This window comes from Mustela nigripes, chromosome 4 (assembly GCF_022355385.1).
Source record: "Mustela nigripes isolate SB6536 chromosome 4, MUSNIG.SB6536, whole genome shotgun sequence".
In the NCBI taxonomy this organism is placed as follows: Eukaryota; Metazoa; Chordata; class Mammalia; order Carnivora; family Mustelidae; genus Mustela; species Mustela nigripes.
Genome location: NC_081560.1, coordinates 45,464,533 through 45,484,077, shown reverse-complemented (window position 1 = coordinate 45,484,077; position 19,545 = coordinate 45,464,533). Strand labels below are relative to the sequence as shown.

The 19,545-nt window shown below is 47.6% G+C and overlaps 1 protein-coding gene across 10 annotated transcripts in view; it reads left to right on the top strand.

The window, feature by feature from the left end:
• The first annotated feature begins 3,836 nt into the window (after positions 1-3,836).
• MINDY4 (MINDY lysine 48 deubiquitinase 4) overlaps positions 3,837-19,545 on the top strand; it is a 122,084-nt gene continuing 106,375 nt past the window's right edge. For 4 of the 10 annotated variants that reach the window (XR_009403777.1, XR_009403776.1, XM_059396627.1 and 1 more), the window contains exons 1-4: positions 3,856-4,023; positions 9,935-10,054; positions 13,723-13,958; positions 17,035-17,281. Coding sequence is in view for 6 of the 10 variants with exons in the window: in XM_059396627.1 (XP_059252610.1) it covers positions 3,961-4,023; positions 9,935-10,054; positions 13,723-13,958; positions 17,035-17,281 (666 nt within the window). In the remaining 4 variants the exon portion in view is untranslated. Of the gene's footprint in view, positions 4,024-9,934; positions 10,055-13,722; positions 13,959-17,034; positions 17,282-19,545 lie in introns of all 10 variants that reach the window. The other 6 variants (XR_009403778.1, XM_059396631.1, XM_059396629.1 and 3 more) reach the window with 3 other exon arrangements.

Sequence of the window (19,545 nt, the reverse complement as noted above, 5' to 3'; positions counted from 1 at the left end):
CTTGGCTGTGCCGAGGTGGAGAAAAGCTTCCACAAAGTCTCTGCAGGTTCCAAAAGCATATCAATTTCCCAATCTCCTCCCGCCCCAAGACCATAACACCCCACGTGATTGTGGGGGTGGAGGTGGAGGTGGTGGGTGGAGCTGGGGACCAGAAAGCAGACACAATGATGAGATATTGGTGGCTGTTGCCATTTTTGCCCTTAAATGCAGACCTTTCTTGCCCTAGTGCACTCTAGGTGATGCACTCATGCACTCCTAGGTGCATGAGTGGTGATCCTCAGGCTCCATCAGAAACACTGACCAGTCCTACCATCTTGCTACTCCATGCAAATTTCAAAAACCCTGAATATCCCTCCACACCCCCTGCACCCCCAGAGCTCTGAAAAAGCCCAAGGTCAAGAGAAACAGTTGTTTACCACAGGCATTTTAATTTGCTTATCTAGGAAGGAAGGAACAAAAGTTGGACATTCTGGTTATCTCCGTTTAAATCAGCTTAAATGTTAGCATAGAGGCTATGGGACAGTTCCCGTAGGCTACTGTCTCTCCTAATAGAAAATGGTGTGGAGATTTGAAGTCATGCACAGGCAAGGAAGCATGACTGGCCCAGGCATGTTTGGGGATCCAGGTCTGCAGGATATGGGGTCTGAGCAACACGTACATCCAGGCACACGACTGGGTGTGTGTGCTGTGTGTACAGTAAGTATTTGAGGTGGAAAGGGTACAGTGATTTGAGATCCAAATAGCAAGGACCAAGCGGGGTGCCTGGGTGGCTCAGGGTCAAAGCCTCTGCCTTTGGCTCAGGTCATGATCCCAGGGTCCTGGGATCAAGCCCCGAGTCGGGCTCTCTGCTGAGTGGGAGTCTGCTTCTCCCTCTCTCTGCCTGCCTCTCTGCCTACTTGTAATCTCTGTCTGTCAAATAAATAAATAAAATCTTAAAAAAAAATAAAAAAAGGACCAAGGGTGTAGAAATAGGCCATTTTGAAACAAAATGACATCAGTATGCCAAAGGTTGTTAGTTGACCTCCTGCGTCTATTGTACCCATCATTCCTTTCATAGTAATAGAATTTTTTAGCTGGGCACATGGCTGCCAATCAAAGACTACATTTCCCACCCTCCTTTGCAGCTAGGTGTGACCAAGCAAGTGAGTTCTGACAAAGTGATGTATGCAGAGTATTTTGTGCCAGCTTCTGGAAACCTTTTCTAAAATGGGGTACACACAAACTATTTGCTTTTTATTCTTCATCCTTTACTCCATCCTGCTACCTCGAACATGGATGCTGGCATCTTGGGCTCTAAGGTCAAGGCCACACGTCTGGGAGAAAGAATAGAAAAAAAACAGAGAACCTAATAATGTGTAGCTCTGTAGTATAAGCCCTAGATTTCCATGAGAGACAAACAAATAATTTTAAGGCATGTTGTTGTTCTTATTGTTGTTATCATTTTGGCAAGCATATCTGTTCTGGGGTAACGTCTCTTTCAGGGCATGAGGAGGGACGTGATGTTAATCTGTCCCATTGCTGATGATGGTGACTCTGACCACTTCCTTAATGTCATGTTGACCAACTTGCTTTACTGGAGCATGACAGTTTTTCACCTTGTAATTCACAAATATCTCACAGAGAGGTATTTTGAGATTATGTAAATGTCCTGTTCTGCTTTTACCCACTGGTTTTAGCATTCATTGATGATTCTTGTCTGAATGAATTATTATGCGGTTGTCAAATGGTGATTTGCTAATTCCATCATTCTTCATTTACCAGTTGACATTCAAATGTGAGGAGGAACTAACTTCCTTCCTTTCCTTCCTTCCTCTCTCCCTTCCTTCCCACCCCCCTTCCTTTCTCCTTCCTTCTTCCTTTCCTTCCTTCCTTCCTTCCACCCTCTCTCCAGATGGCCCTCCTGCACAGACCTGCACAGTCAGCAAGACTGACCACCCCTGGCATCCAGGAGGTCTTGTGTGCTTTGGGCAGAGTGGAAGGCCAAATCTCACCAGGACTGCAGCTGTCCCACTTCATGTTGCTAGGGCCTGGCTGAGGCTTGGTCTTGCTTCCATCACCAGTCTCATGTTGGTGGCCATGTAAAGTAGAGATTGGGAGGTGGCCAATGGGGCTGTGTGGAGAGCATATAAAGGAATCGCTTTTTCATCTTGCCAAGAGCAACCTGTAATAGACTCCTTGTCCTGACCTCTGGGAATGGTGGCCAGATGCCTCGGAAGGACTGAGGGTCACATTGTTAGAAGGACTTTCACAATGTCCTTCCAAAACAGCTGGTCCAGACATGTTGTACCTGGTCAGATCCAAGCTCCCACCTCTGTTCTCTGGAGCCCTCTGACCCAGGTAAATGCCCAGTCCTGTCCTGCTCTCAAGGAACTTGAGGTTGGAGGGGGATCCATTCAGTCAGTCTCTATCCTGGAGCATCTTGGAGGAAGCAGCCCATGAACTCAACCCTCACAACACAGGCCTGTTCCAAGTCCCGTACTGCGCCTGCTGGACCCTGCTGCCAGAGCCCCACTGGGCACCAGGCAGAAGCCAGGGACCCCAGAACTCTTGTGGTCAGACCTGCACAAATTCAGGAGCTCAGAGACTCAGATGCCTAGAACCACTGCTGTATAGTGATGTGTAGAACTTTACCCATGCCCATGTATGTGTGCACACACACATCATAGAACCCTTTCAGTGTTATGAGACAAAGCCATCTAAAGTGTCCCTAATTCCCCTTTCCTCCTTCCCTTCCTCTGGACCTCTGGGGCATAGAATTAATTAATCATCTGCCTTGGTTCATGACATCTTCTCAACATCGGTCCCCACAAGGTCATCTTTTATTAAACTAACGAATTAATAGAAACACTATAACAAATGCTTAAGAAACAAATGCCCTAATGACACCCAGAACGTTGACAACTACTTAAATGTACCCATGTGGTTCTCCCTCACCCTGCACCCCTTCCTCCCCCTCTGGAAGCAACCACTGTTCTGAGTCATGTGGTCTTCATTCCCTTGCTCTTATTACAAAGGGCTTTACTGAAGCATTATATCCCCACAAATTATGATTTTCTGGTTTAAGTTGTTTCACATTTACACAAAGATATGCTGTATGCAGTCTTTTGGGAGTTAACTTTTCCACTCAATTCCATTGCTAAGCTCTGTAAGTAAGTAGTCTCTTGAATCTCTGAGTAGGTGAAGAAATTACAGCTGATCACTGTGAGGCCAATGCTCCTCTTGGCTAATGCTGGTTTTATGTTAGTCTGTGGCATAGAGAAATTCCATTTGATGGGGTCTGGGGTCATGCTCTGTAGCTCTGCTTTGTTTAGCACCTCCATTTTATGGCCCTTGGAAAGCATATTTTTCTTTGTAAATTGTAGATATAATGATTGGGTCCTTATTTCGATGACACCTGTATAGAATGCTTGGTGCTCAATTACCCGCAGTATCATTATGGGACAGCAGGCACTAAGTGGGTTAGAGACTGGTCCTTTTATTTCAGCACCGAGTTCACAGAGTCCTGGGTCTCCTTGTCCCACGCAGTCCAGGCCAGCCAAGGTCCCGAGCCCAGGAGCCAGCTGTGGTGCTGTGGGTGGCCCTCTCTGGGCCACTTCACTGTGCATTTACTTCTCCAGGAACAGGGAGTCAGGCATTCTCCGCATTTCCCATTTTGGGCAATCAGGACTCAGCGTGGAGCAGTGGCTGGTTTTAGGCCACCCAGAGGGCAGGCAAGAGCCATGACAGAGCCAGGACCAAGCTGGGAGCCCACGCCTGGGCCCTGGGAGGCCTTGGGCTCCAAAGCCAGTTTGAAGCACGCTCCTCCCCTTCTCCCCGCCCTCCCAGCCGGCGGGCTCGGATGAAGGGGAGGAGCTCTCCCGGCTCCGGTGACACCGTCACCAAGGCAACGCGGCCATACTGGCCCCAACGGACCTGGGGCCTGGGCTGCGGCGGCGCGGCCTCGTGGGCAGAGCCGGCGGCATGGACAGCCTCTTCGTGGAGGAGGTGGCAGCCTCCCTGGTCCGGGAGTTCCTCAGCAGAAAGGTAGGTCGCGGCGCCGCCTCCACCGCTCCGGGCCACTGCCCCAGGGTGAGGGTGCAGTCTAGGGGTACCCCCGCCAGCTCCACGCCTTCGGGAAGGAAGAGTTCCCTCCTGCCGCCCCCTGCCCCGGGGATACCCGACGGGAGCGCCCCTTTCCCGGACCTGCTGAAACTACATTTCCCAGGAATCATCGCAGCCCCGCGCAGCGCCCACTGGCCACGCCGGCCCGCGGCCGCCGTCCAGCGCTGGCATCCCGCCCCTCCGGCGGAGGAAGTGGCACGGGGACCCGCACGGGGAACGGCACGGGGTGGGGGCGGCGGCCCGGGGTGAGGGCGGCGGCCCGGGGTTGGGGTGGCGGCCGGGGGCGGCTTCCTCCCGGCCTCTTAAACCACGGTCGTCTTGTCGCGGCCGGCTGGGAGCGCATGGCGCAGGCCTGGCAGTCCGGCGCCGTCGCCCGTTCCACCACCTCCACCCTACCGGGAAAGAAGGTCCCCCAGTGGGAACCCAAGGAGCCAAAACGCGTTCCCGATAGTTGAACCCTTCAGTCGTGCTCCTCGGCAGTGGGAGCTTGAGGTTGCAGCCTTGGTTGTTTTAAACTTCCGTTGTGTTGCACAGGGAGAGTTTTCGGAGTGCTCAGAAGTTGGGGAGGTCCTTTGCAAGCGGTCTGCAGTGGAGGTGGGGACACTGTGGGACAGAGGTCGTTGGCGGTTACCGCGTAAGCCAGTGTAGGGACAGCAACTATTCCATATTCTAACTCAATCTGTGCAGAGTGACCGAGGGCTTGGCACTCACGGTGTCTGTGTCGTGTTGAGTAGGGGCCATGGGCAGCTGTCTAGGTTAAACATACAAAGAAAATCTTTTTTTTTTTTTTTAAGATTTTTTTTTATTTATTTGAGAGAGAGGTAGTGAGAGAGAGCATGATCGAGGTCAGAGAGAGAAGCAGACTCCCGGTGGAGCTGGGAGCCCGATGGGGGACTCAATCCTGGGACTCTGGGATCATGACCTGAGCCGAAGGCAGTCAGTCTTCCAACCAACTGAGCCACCCAGGCGTCCCAGAAAATCGTTTTTTGAAGGGGAAATTGGAAGGGCTTTGGAATCAGGTGGGGCAGTTCAAATACCAGCAACTGGTTAGCAGTGAGAGCTTGGATCCGTTACTCACTGTCTCAGTTTCCTTTTCTGTAAAACAGAAAGACCCACCCTTTGCAGATTTATGATGGGGATTAATAATATATAGTCAGCCCCTAAGCATCGTATGCACATAGTAGGTACCTGTATTCAGCGTTATCTTCACCCCCCCATCTCTCATCTGCATCTGTTTTGAAAGTGTCTTTCTTTGCTTTTTAAAAGTTTTTTTTTTTTTTTTTTTCCATTTAAAAATGTTTACATGCACTGTGGCTTCATTGTATCTGCTCTGTTTTATGGCTGGTTGACCTTTTGTCACCAAGTCCTGGCCGCACGTTGGATGTCAGTGACACATCCTGTGAGGCTGCCCACTATTACCATTTCTTTTCAGTTTGGACCACCAAGCAAAACTGTCAGCTTTCCTCATGCCTTGCCTTCCTTGAGTTCAAAGGAAATCCACAGTCCTTACCTGCTCTCTAAGGCTCCCCCATGTCTTGGCCCCAGTGTACCACCCACCCCAATGTGGGTTCCAGCTTCTCCCACATGCTTTCCCCGCTTCCACCCATGGCCCACCCCAAGTCTGTTTCCTCCAGGTGGTCTTCTTGGATAACTCCAGTCGGAATACCTGACTTACCTCGTCTGTGACTTGCTCTTTGGCGCTCACGTTACACTTTATATGTCTGCCTGTCTTGCCTACTAGAACAGTCCACAGAGCTGACACCTGATCCGGGTGGAGTCTTGGCAGTGTGTGGCTCATGGGGCCTCCTCTCCCTCCCATTTTTCATCCAGGCACACTGAAGCTCTGACCTGACAAAGGAGTTGCCCACAGTCGCTCAGAAAGTTGTAGAGAGCTGGGACTGCAGTCCAGTTCAGCTGTTGTCCTTGTCACCTTCTGCTCCAGTGCCGAGACCATGTACCCCCTTCAGGGCTTGGCACAAGGCAGGCATAACCTGGAGAGTTCCCATCATAGTGTGAGGTACCTTCTAGATGCCTGTTTGTTTTCTCAGATCCTCGTAACAGTCCTGAAAGACAGGAATTCTTACTCCCTTTCCTGCAAGATGAGCACGAGACTGGAGGGCTAAGAAACTTGCCCAGGGTGAGCAAGGGAGAGCTTGTCACTCCTCTCCTCAAAACCTTCCATGGGCTTTTTACTACAACCAGAATGAAATCCAAGGGAAGGCCTCACCCAAGCCTCAAGGCACTCTATGACCCTGCTACAGGCTGGGCCTCTGGCCTCACCTTCCCCTACCATGTCCTCTGCTCTCTACCCTACATCACACCCAGCTATGCTGGCCCCCGTCCAAGCATGGTCTGCCCTCAGGGAGAGTCATGCTAAAGTCCTGCAGTGTCAGGGTCCTCCAAGGTGACTCCTCATGCCCCAGCCTCCCCTTCCTGCAGCAACTTGACCCCATCCTACCTCTGCCACCCATTCCAAGCGGTCATGTCCCAGGCCTATTGCTATCCGCACCCCACCCTTTCCGGAATCTGTGTAATCTGTCATCCTCACTGGCAGCTCACCTCCCTTAGCAGCCCGCCTGTCATAAACTGGTCTTCAGTCTCACTCACATCTGCATTCCACAGTTCCTGCCAATTGCTCCCAGGCCCCTGGCTCTGTTGTGATCTCTCCCTACTTCTTAGCCACCCATCGTTAGAATCACACCCTCAACAACATGCTCACCTCCCTTGCCCTTCTCTTTTTTCCTCATGCTCCCCCCACCCTGAGTTTTCAAATTCCCCTTGCTACCGCCCCCCCCCCCCCCCACCTGGCCTGAAGCCCTGAATGGGGCTGGAGATAAACACACCACCATGTGGTCAGTCCCCTGAGGCTTATAGCTCTCCAGCTGGCTCCCTCTCTCCACTCTGGGATGGCCGTGTCACACCTGCCCTCACCTCCAACTGCACAGCTCCTTCCCCATTCTTGTTTCACAGAGAGAGCTCCCGACAGGCTGCACCACCACAGTTGTAAACCTTTCTGGGCCTGGACCCTCACTCTGCCTCTGTCCCTGCTCCTGCGAGTGAATTCTCCATACTCCTGGGAAAGCCACCCCCTCCCCGAGTATCTGTCCCCACTTGCCTGCGTGAGGGCACTGCTGCAGTTCTCTCTCTCTGTTGCACAGACATTTTGTCTTCTCTCCTTGTCGCTCCTGCAGAATCCCATCTTGACCCCCAAGTCTCTCCAGCCAATTTTTCTTCTCCCTCTTACAGCCAAATCCCATGAAAGAACTGGGTGTGCTTTGATTCTAATCCTTCTTCCTGCTTGCTCAGACCCACTCTAATCTGGCTTCTGTCCCCACCGATCCACGGAACTAACTCTTGTCAAGTGTGTCAATGACCTTTAACTTTCAGTCCTCACACTTCTTGGTCTAACCATGTGTTTGACATAGCCGATTGTGTCTCGCTTCCCGGAAGCTCATTCCGCTTGGCTTCTGGAGAGCCCTTTCTGCACTGCCTCCTCTAACCTCTCTGGTTCTTTGCTGGACCCCCTCATTTCCTGGAGCTGTGTGTGTTGGGCGTCTCCAAGACTCAGTCTTCTCTTCTCTTCTTCACTTGCTATTTTGCAGGTGCCTCTGCTAGTCTACTGGATTCCAGGGCCATCAATGTGACAACAGTTCCCAAATGCCTATCTCTGGCCCAGGTTTCTCCCAGAACTCTTACATTCTTTCCAACAGCTGAGTTTACATTTCCTCTTGGACATCCAATAAATATCTCAACACGTCCAAAATCCAATTCCTGATTCCCTCTATGCCTTGTAAGTTTCCCATTTTGGTAGGCAGTATCACCATCTTTCTAGTTGCTTGGGCCAAAACCTTTGTGATCATTCCTGGCTTTTTTCCTTTGTGTATACCCCACATCCAGGCCATTGGTACATCTGTTGGCTTTACCAGCAGAGCACACAGAGCATGTAGCCACTTCTTTCTACTTCTGCTGCCACCACTTAGTCCAAGCCACTCCATCTCTCATATGAGTTGTTCAATAACATCTTAACTAGTTTCTGCTTAATCCCTTACCTCCAAAAACCTATTCCCAGCCTAGCAGCCAGTGATTCTTTACAAACACAACTCAGTTCATGCTCCTTTTTAAATCCTGCTTCCACCCCACCGTTTCACAAAAGCCAACAAGGTCTTTCCTTTCCAGGATCTGGGCAGCCTCTCTGACCTCATTTCCAGCCCCTGGTCATGCAGCCATAGCTGCACTGGCCTCCTGGGACTGCCACATGGCTTTTGCCCTTGCTATTCCTTGTCGAGAATACACTTCTCCCAAGTGTCTTCATGGCTTGCTTTCCTACTGTCCTCATGTCTCTTCTTTAATGTCACCTAATTGTGAAACCTTTCCTGCTTCCCCAACAGAATGTCAGCTCTGTGAAGGAGTGAGGTGTGTCTTATTCGCTCAGTATCTCTTGCATTGAGAACAGCCCACCATATAGTGGGTGCCTAGGAAATGTTTGTTGAATGATGAAGATTAAGTGGACCAGGTGGAGCTGAGGACTGGCTGCTTCCTGAGGGCATCCTGTCCACTACCCCAGTAGTTCTCACATGTCGGTGTGCACCACAGTTCCAGGGAGTTTGTGAAATGTGCCAAGACTTGCTTGGCAAGATCTGAACTGGTGACAGATGTAAGGGGTTGTCCAGCAGTGAGGGACTCTCATGGTTTCTGCCTCACTCTGATTGGCAGGAAAGCCATGGGGGAAACCCAGATGAAACAGGGGTGCTTGCTATAACCCCCACTTCCAGTTCATTCTCCCTAGAGCACTCAACCATGCCCCTGCCTTTCCCCCAACATGCACACCCATTTCTTTCTGATCCCCCTCCTTAGCACTTCCTTTTTATTCCCTTTGGTTCCGGGTTGTGTTCATATCTCTTTCTTTACAAATTCTTCCTCCCTCACTTCATGGCAAGCAGCAGGTTTTGTCCTGTTCTCTCATCAGTGGGAGCCTCTGTGAGATTGTGAACACAAAGCCTGGGGGAGAAGTTAAGGCCTGGCAACTGTGAGGGTCCTGATCCACAAAGAGTCAGGGGCTCCCTTAATGGCAGGCTGAGCTGTCTGTGAGCTGTCTCTTTCTCCTCCATGTTCGGTGATCACCCTGGCCCAGCAAGGTGGGCAGGGAGCTGCATCTGTGGTTATTTTTTGAACAAAGAAGCCAGGCTCACAGGAAGAATAGCTCTTACCTTTGCCAGAGTGTGTCTCAGTTGGGCCTTCTGGATGGTCAGGGCTGAATGTTGCTAATGGCCTCCCTGGGAACTCAGCAGACATTTACCACGTGCTTCCAGTGAGCCTCAGTCCTGGCGTTGCTGACTCACAGGCTGGGATGGTCAGGACCCCCTGCTATGGGCTTCTCTTGTGTTACCCGGGCAGATCAACCCTTGCTCTCACCCGAGAAAAGAAAGGAATCATTATTGGCCTTTTGCTCATTTTTTGCCTTCAGTTTATTTTTAAAGCTTCATATTCTGTGGCTCCAAATCTAGTGTCTAACCCAGGGCTCCAGCCTTGGATGAGTCAGTGACCTGAACCTCACTTTTCTTTTCTGTAAAATGGGTCAGCAACTCCAATCTCAGCTCAGCCCATAGGGTTCTTGTAAGATTCAGAATAATAATTATGAAGATGTCAAGAATAAAGGTTATATAAAAATAAATTAAGTCAGTTTTTGGTCCTTGCAAGATCCTTGCAAGGAAGGCAGGATAGGCAGGGTAGGAATGATCATAAGGACACCAACAGTCTTTTATTTATAATCCCCATCAGAGACTGGAAGGTTTTGATTTAAAATGAAAATAATGATTCAGGTTTCTTTCCTCAGGGCTTAAAGAAGACATGTGTGACCATGGACCAGGAACGCCCACGCTCTGACCTCAGCATAAACAGCAGAAATGATCTCCGCAAGGTTTTGCATCTTGAATTTCTCTACAAGGAGAACAAGGTAACGTGCTTTGAAGGTGTGGTGTAGTGTTCTGGAACCGAGCTTGGCAATGTCAGAGCCCCTGTGGACCCTGCCAGGCTGTCGGAGATGGGTGGCAGGAGGTTCGCCATGCCTGCGGCCAAGGAGAAATAGGCCCAGCCAAGTTCTGACAAATCCCAAGTGTGAGCTGGGTTTCCAGGCTCAGTCGGGCCCCAGGCCCCCGCCAAGAGCGTATTTTGCGTGTGTGGCTGTGAAGCTCCCTTTGAACCTGGGCCCTTAATGGTTATTCCCTGTGCTCCCTCCTCCCCTAGGAGGCTGTTTTTAGTCAGACTGTACTTAAGAGTGTAGTATTCGGTTCTACTAAAATTTTCCATTCCCAGCCTGTGTAAGATTTTCCTTCTCCAATTCTGAGTAATAGCTTATTTTTAAGTCTGCCGTGACATTTAATTTAGGCAGAAGTGGGGCTTGGGTTCAGCTTAGCCTGGGGCATTGGAGTTGAGATAGCAAATGGTTGGGGGGTGAGGGTGGGGCTTCCCTGATCCCTCCCCCTCATCCACCCTGACCTGCGCTCCCCTCACCCAGTTATAAGCTTTCCACCGCATCCTGTGGTTCTCCTCTGTTGTGCTCTCGCACACTTATAATACAGGATGTGTGTGTGGTTGTTTAATTAGCACCTGCCTCCCCACTCACTACCTTGGATGCAGCAGGAGGCCAGAGATTGGCGTCTCTTGGTTCACTGTTGTATCCTCATACTTCATGTGTTGCCCGAGGACATAGTAAATAATCTCTATGTGTTTGTGGAAGATACGATTGGCTGCCTGACTGACTGAATGAAGCTTCAATTCTGGCCTCATTGGTTTTTCCTGCTATGAAGACAGAATCTTCTAATTTGATCGAAGAATGGACTCTCCAGCAGAGGTTGCCTTGTGGTAGGGCATAGCGTTAGCGTTAGGAAGAACTTCATGTTCTTATAGTTCAGCATTTATCATAATTTTTTAAAGAGGCAGTAAGATGATATTTCCTGGAGTCCAAATATGGAATACAAAGAAGGGGAGCCCCATGGTTGAATTGGGGGTGAAGAAGACTTGCCTTCTTGGCCTTTGAGGCAGGCAGCCCCCCAGGACTGGTCTAAGCAGCTTTTAAACTACCCATGGAATGGGGGCCCTCACCTGGGGGAGCTGTGAGCCAGAGAAAAGGGGCTTGTCAAGGTCTCACAGTGAGTTACCGAGGAGGGGGAAGGCTAGAACCAGACCTTCCGATTCTCAGTCCTACTGTAGTAATGGTGGTCAAGCCTCCTGTAATTGTAATGCTTTACTTAATTGAAATCTTAGCAGATTGGGTTGGAATGGGGGGCGGGTGACATCCCACCCTCCGTGCCCTCCAAGGCTGTTTCTGAGACACCTGGAGGATCCTCAGAAAACCACCCTCATGCACGTCCTCGGCTAGGGGGGAGCTCAGGCTGAGTTCCCCTCAATAAAATGAAGGATGCCATCAACCTAGGGGAACATTCGGGTTGCTAGAAGTTCCTCTGCCCGACTTTGATGAGAAAAAGGCAGCAGCAGCCAGGTGCAGTCCTAGCATCAGGTCAGTAAAAACATCGGATCTATGCCTGTCATCCTTGGTCCAGGGGTGGCACCAGGGCCCCTCCGCCTCCTCTAAGTGTCCAGCTGGAGTCCTATAGACCCAGGCAGCAGCCATCCAACCCATCTCCTTTTGCTGCATTGTATGTAAGGCAGGAGTGTGGACTGTACATTTTAGAAAGATTTTTTTTTTTCTATAGTAAGATAGACAGGTAACAAGAAAATCAATTAAGCATGCTGGTACAGTGGGGATTTTATGTGAATGCAACTTTACCTAATTTCCTGGAATCATCTTTGCCATTCAAGTGACTTTGACTCCTCCGCTCTAATATAGTCTCCCTAAGGTAGTAATTATCTGAAGATGCTGAAGGGTTTTTCGTTACATCTTGGTAAGTGCCTTGATTATTTGATTTATACAGTAGTCTTTAGTAGTTATTAGATAATGAGTTGACCTTATATATTACAGAAAAATAGATTTATTAATCTACCTATTACATGATGATTTTGACATTCACACAAAGCTAGTCTGATTCTAGGAAATCCCTGTAACTTAATGTTAATTCCAGTAAATTGTTTTTCCCTGTTAAGGATATGATATATAAAAATGCCTGTGTAAAACTGAGGTTTTGAAAAAGGGTGTCCAGATTCATATAAAGGCTGTGACTATGCTGAGCAGAATGTTATGAAAAGTCATAAAGTATAATTCAGGTCATCTAGGGCGATAAATCTCTCATATAGAAAGAAAAAGCAAGAAGGTTGAAATAAATTACATAACATCTCTCCCCGACTCTTTTCCTCGTGAGTTTCATTTAGACTTAGACAAAACAGGGTTTTTTTTGGGATCCCATGCTAAAAAAATAAAGCTGTCCCCTGATTTTGACTGCCTGATAAATCTGTTGCTGTTGGTCAGAACCCATCTGGCTGTGGGTGTTGGTGGCTGAGTTCTGCTGCACAGATCGGGGGTAGAAAGGGGAAGGCCTGGATGTGCCTGAGGGTCCTCTCTGCGCCAGGTCCTTTGTCAGGCCTTTTACTGCTCTGACTGCAGACTCACCAAATGCCTCGCATCTGACCACACTTCCCAGCAGCTTGGTGTTCCTGAGCAAGTGGGCTGGGGAATGACACAGTTACATGGCCTAAGGTCAGCTTGTGGATTGCTGCTTGGACATCTGTGTTTGTCCAAATTACTTAAAGGAATTTTAAGAGAAATCAGGACTCTGATCTTTGCAATTCTGGCTTAATAAGACACAGTAGGGCCTGGGACTATATATATTTAAAAACCTCCAAATGTGATATTTGGCATAGTCAAGGTTGGGAAAACCTGATGTCATTTCTTTCTTTCTTTTTTTTTTTTTTAGAGAGAGAAAGAGAGAGTGCAAGAGTACAAGTGGAGGGGGCAAGGGGCAGAGGGAGAAGGAGAGAGAGAATCCTAAGCAGGCTTTACACTCAGCATGGAGCCTGACTTGGAGCTCGATCTCATGACCCTAAGATAATGATTTGATCTGAAATCAAGAGTCAGTCTTAACTGACTGAGCCCTCCAGATGCCCCTGATGTCTTTTATTTCTAAAACCAACTACTAAAGAGTTTCAGGTTTTTTTTGAGATTTGGTGTAGATTAAGTCAGTCCTAATGGCCTCCCTATGTTCTTTGAAATAACCTTCTGCGGCACTGTCCCTGCAGTCCCCAGTGTCCAGTGTTAAATGCAGAGTACACAGCTGAAGAGAATACTCAGGTCCCAGATGTTTATTATCTTGCACAGTTAACAATCCCTAAAGATTTATTTATTTATTTATTTAATGAACGGATGTATATTTTCTAAAGTTATTCCTAGGAGAAAAACCAAGAGGAAATTTGCTTGGTTATTTTCCTATTCATGTCATATTTTGTTAGAGTTGTTCATTAAATCTCCTGGCTCATGCATTGGATGTTAGTTCTTTCAGGGTAGAGATTTTTGTCTTCCATCTCTGTTGTAACACAGGACAATTGCTGAAAGAATGTACAGATGAATGAGAAGCTGATAAAGTATGTCAAAGAATTGCACTAGCCATCTTTTCCACCCTCCCTGTGAATCTGTACACATGGTTAATGATTTTTGTTTTCTTCCAACAATAGGCCAAGGACAATCCTCTAAAAACAAACCTTGAACTCATTACCAGATACTTTCTGGATCACTTTGGAAATACTACTAACAATTTCACTCAAGAAGTGCCAATCCCTGCACTCCCAGTTCCAAAGAAAAATAACAGATTATCATCAAGATGCCCAGAGACCACACTGGTCAATATATATGACCTTGCGGACGAAGATGCGACATGGAAATCGTCACTGTCAGAAACCAGCAAAGCCAGGTAGCTCTTCTTCTGTTTACAGGGTGGATTAGTTTCCTGTTGCTGCTGTGACCGGTGCCTATAAACCGAGTGGCTGGAACTGTCAGGGTTTTCCAGAAAAACAGAACCAATAAGAAGTGTGTATGTGTGTGAATGCATGTAAATATATATATGCAAGTATTATATGTATTTATATACATATATCTTTTTGGATTTATATTTCCTATATAGAGATTTATTAATTTTTTTAAACTTTATTATTTTTTTAAGTTGGCTCTATGCCCATGTGAAGTTCAACATACGGCTCGATCTCATGACCCTGAGATCAAGACCTGACCTGAAATCAAGAGTCAGATGCTTAACTGACTGAGCCACCCAGGCAGGTGCCCCTATAAAGAGATTTATTTTAAGGAATTGGCTCACATGATTGTGGGAGCTGGCAAGTCTCAAATCTGTAGGGCAGACTGGCATGTGGGAAACTCAGGCAGTATTCTGTGTTATAGCCTTGAAGCCGAGTTCTCTGGGAAACCTCAGTTGTTGCTCTTAAGGCCTTCCACTGATTGGACAAGGCACCCATATTACCTAGGATAAACTCTTTACTTGAAGTCAACTGATGTAGATGTTAATCATATCTAAAGAATACCTTCAGGAAGCATCTAGGCTAGTATCCAACCAAACAACTAGGCAACGTAGTCTAGCAAAGCTGACAGATAAAATTTAAGCATCACCGTGTCTTAAAGCAATACGAATTTATTATCTTCCAGTACCGAGGTCAGAAGTTCAAAATCGGTCCCACTGAGTTGACAGCAAGGTGTCAGTAGGGCTTATTCCTTCTAGAGACTTTTGGGGGAGAATCTGTGTCCTTTCTTTCTTTAGCTTCTCACAGTCACCTACATTCCTTGGCCTTGGTTTGTGGCTGCTTCCTCCGTCTTCAGAGCACATCCCTCCAGCCTCTGTTTCTATCATGGCATCTCCTACTCCTGACTCTGACCTCCTGCCTCTTTGTAACACAGAGACTTGTGACTCTAATGCCTGCCCCCCAGATGATCGAGGGTCATCTCCCCATCCCCAAACCTTAACACATGTGCAAAGTCCCTTTCCACATAAGGGAACATCCCCAGGTCCTGGGATCTGGACGTCTTCGGGGAGTCAGTATTCAGCCCCCACATTGTATGCTTTCAAATTCCCTGTTGAGGCACACTGTTCCTTTCCCCCAGAGGCCTTGGGAATGGAGGAGGATGCTTATGATTCAAATGTTTAACGTTTGTCAGCATTAGGGACTTGCTTTGTTTGCATTTTCTTAAAAAAATGGGTATGGAATTCTAAAAGCAATGCGGTAGACATGGAAACATCTGAAAAATAAGGCCTTTTGAAACTCATAGGAAGAAAATGAATTGCTGTTCTTGATTGAACCTCCATTATTTGGAAAGCAGTTATGTTAAATTACAACCTTAATATACCGCCTGCAGTCGCTCACGAGTCTAATTCCCTCGGGCTGGGTGTTTCCTTCCAGCTCTGTTGAGAAGCCTTTTCTTTCATGGGGGTAGTCAGGGTGTAGGGTCTGGGCTTCCAGCTGCCGAAGGATGAGCACCATTAAAAACATTAACTCAGGGCTTAAGATGCGAAGGTGAATCAGGGTGGTGTGGAAGAAGATGGTTCTTCCTTCAAAGGCACGTACTGCCTGGCTGGGAAAAATGAATATTTCTGAGGCGATAAAGAACCAGGAGAAGTAGTGGAGGCTCCCGAGTTCCACCCAGTTGTCCAAGCTACAAACTTGGGTGTTATCCTTGACCTCTCCTGCTCTATCATTTTGGCCTTTGTGAGTCCTTAATGACACTAGACCCTTTCCTGCTTTCTCTGCCCTGGGAGCAGTGCCTCAGTTCCATACCCTCCTCTCTTGCCTGGGCTAGCTCCCACAGGCTTTCTCTTGCTTTCCAGGCCTCTGGTCACCTGCTCCAATCCTTCATCCACCTGAGGTAGTAACTGCTTCCCACAAACAAGTCTGGCTGTGCTGCTTCCCCGTGGAAAGGCCTTCAGACCCTTCCCAGGGCTTCCAGGGTAAAATATATACTAAGGTTAACCTGCAAAGCTCTTTCCTTCATCAGCTGCCTGGCTCACCCGGGCCTGGCCTGCTTTTACAGGGTTCTGTGCTAACGCCTGGGGCATTCTGGTTATCTCCTACCCACTAAGTCCTTCAGACTCAGTGCCGCCTTCTCTGCAAGTCCTCGATTTCCCCAAGCTGGTTGTGGCCCCTTCCTCTGCTGAGTATGCCCTCGTCATGGCACACACATGACTGCTTCTCTCATGGGTGACTCAGTGCTTGGTAATCAGCAGCTTGGCACAGAGCGGCCATCAATGCCTCTTTAGGCCAGAATCTGATGGTAGAAAACCCGCCAGCCTGTGTCAGGGTAGTGCTGGGCTCTCGCCAATCCATCCCAGATCACAGGTAATTACCAGTCCTCTTTATCTGGATCTCTTGCTCTCCTTCTCCTTCTTGTCATTTCTCCCTGCTTGTCTCACTGTATCTCATCATCTTTTGTTCTCTCTCTGTCTTTCCCCTACACACACACACACACACACACACGCACACACATAATCTCTCTCTCTCTTACTCTCTTTCAATGCAAAGCAACCCGAGAAGAGAGGCCATCGGCATGCTCAACTGAACCTTAACCAAATAGTTGGGGAACATCAAGTTTGCCACATGTCTTCATCTACTAATGTCAATGAGGGGCAGTAAGGCTTTGTCTCCACGTAGCTCAGGACTGTACTGAAAGGCTATGGTTTTCTGTAATCACTTGGGTCTGGGACAAGGATGCTCTTTATATTTGAGGATATTAAATATTTAAGGATATTTGAGGAATGCTATCATGGGTCATCAATTCTGATTTTGTTTCTTGCTTCCTGTTCTTATTTTATAGGTCAGACTTGCCCTGAAATATTTTCTGTTCTTTATTTTTAATGCTAAGGCACTGCCTGGTTAGAATCCTTGCAGATTTATGAATGGGCTTGCTATGTGTGCCTGTTGAATGCAGGATTTATTATCATTGTTAGCTATTAAAGACTCTGTTTTAATGGAAATATCCCTTTTTTGCAGGCATGATAATCTTGATGGGGATTTACTTGGTAATTTTATATCATCCAAAAGGCCTCCCCACAAAAGTAAGCCCATGCAGGCTATCCCAGGTGAAAGCCCTGCCGTGGCCCCTGCATGGGAGAAGATGGACAAGCTTCATTCGTCAGAGCCTTCCTTGGACACAAAGAGAATGGGTGAGAAGATCAGGCCGAAGTCTGGCCTGATCGTCCGAGGCATGATGGCAGGGCCCATTGCCAGTTCCCCTCAGGTAGGTCACCTGGCTTCTGGTCACCTGCTATGGTGAGAGTGGAAAGTGAAAACCCGGCAGGGCTTAAGGGGTTTATTTGAGGGTACCCCACAAGACAGTCCAAGAAGGGGCGATCTGTGTGTTGGGATGGGAGGAACACCGCCTCTGTTTTCTCTGGTTGTACTGTCAGCTCCCTGTGGGAACCTCATCTCCTTCCTGCCCTCAGTTTACCCAGCAGGTCAATGAGGTGGATGCTGTGGTTTTATCTTCCTTTGCTGAGTGAGAACACATCCATTTTTCCCTTTGCCATTCAGGAGTTGGGGCAAGCCATACACGTGTAGAGAATATCTTTTTTATTTTTTTTTCATCTTTTTTATTTTTAGTATTTTTAAAAAAATCTTCCTTATTTTTTAGAACATAGTAGTTAAAAGGGAAAAAGAAATCCTGATCTTTATGGTTTCATTTGCTTTGCTTTAAAGAGAAAGTCTAATAATGTCCCATCATTGTTTCATACTCTTCCTTAAGGAGGGGTTCTGGGAGGGTTCCATCAGATGGCGGAACTGAACCAAATGAGAGAATGAAGTAAAAGGAGTTTGTAAAACCAAAAAGAAACAGAAAAACAGAGGAAATTCAAATTTCAAATTTCAAATTTTTGTGATATTAGTCCAGTAAGAGAGCCTGTGCAAACCCGCATAGGTCATGTGTGTCCTCCTCTTCCACGCCGCATGACCAGGTGTGGGCCATGACTGGAGGCCAGCACTGCTCTCCCAGCTCACTTGGAGTCAGGGCAGGAAGAAGCCAACTGTCTCCCTGCCCCTACCTCCGTCTTGTGGGGATGGTTTTGGGTCATTTGGAAATCACTGGTTTACTGAGTTATCTGTGTTACTGACATCTTCTGAATGTTGACCTTTCACTACTAACCAATAAACCCACATCAAAAAAAGTCACATTTCTTGATGTTACCATCCACTCATCAGAAAAGTTTTCAGGTTTTGAGAAGCCATCGGCTCCCAGTGGCTGAGGCAAGTCTCCCCAGATTTTAATTTTTAAACCTGACAATTGTATTTTATCACTGACAGTCCATCAGCTGTTTCCCTTGAAGCGACAGGCTCAACTTATTTTCAGGGAAACGCCTGCGAAATACCCATGTCTGAATAACCACAGTTAGTCTGTCAGTTGTTCCATGGAAAAAACAAGCCAGTTCAATTCACAACTCCATGGCTGTGCAAGTGCTTTTCCTTGAGACAGCTGTCCTCCTCAGCAATGGGCAGAGTCTTTGCATATACCGCCCATTTTGCTTCATAGAATATTAAAGAGATGTGTACCATAGGGTTGAGATTGAATATAATTCTTTTTATGCTTCAGCATGGACAGTCTTTTTTTTTTTTTTTTTTTAAGATTTTATTTACTTATTGGTAGGGAGGGAGAACATGGCAGGGGGAGGGGCAGAGAGAAGGAGGGCAGCTCGGAACCAACCTCACACCCCTGAGACCATAACCCGAGCTGAAATCAAGAGTCAGGCCCTTAACTGACTGAGCCACCCAGGCACCGCAGCATGGATATTCTTAGGTGAAATTAGCATTTTACTGATTTTTTTTTTTTTTTTTAATACCTCCAGCACTAACTAGGAAAGTTTGGTCCCACTGTCTTGATTTGTGCTACAGGCCAGCAGTTTTTCCCACCAGTTCATTTGCATCATTCCTGTAAATGTCAACACAGTGAAGAAGGCAAATCATGTCCTTTTATTATGAAGAAAATAGGTTTGAGCTCCCTAAAGGGATCTGGGGACCCTTAAGGCCAGCGGACTACACTTTGCGAACTGGTGGACCAGATGAATGCCAGGATCCTGTCCTGCAATGACATCCGGTCAATCACATCTGTGTAGTTGAGACTCCCTTTACAAGTGAGGTGTGAGGTAGATGACTTGGAGATTGTCCCAAACTTCTAGAAGGAGGAATGATTGCCTTGGGAGGTGTGTTTTTCCCCTGGGGTATCTGAATCCTGTGAAGGACATTGAAAGATAGGGTAGATTGTCGAAGAATTTCCCCAGGTTTTCTAGAAAGTGTTTTGTGGGTCTTTGAGTACTTTGGCCCTACTTACTTGTTTGCTCAAGAGAAAAAAAAGCAAGCTTTGCTAGGTATTTCATCATTTTTTTTTCTACTAGATCAGCTCTGCCCTTTTAAAGGATGAGTAAGAGGCTGGGTTCCCTGCATTTGGCCCAGAAGTTTAGGTCTCCTTGGGAATGGTGACTAATATTTTCTTTACTGTGTGGCAGGGGAGGCCCT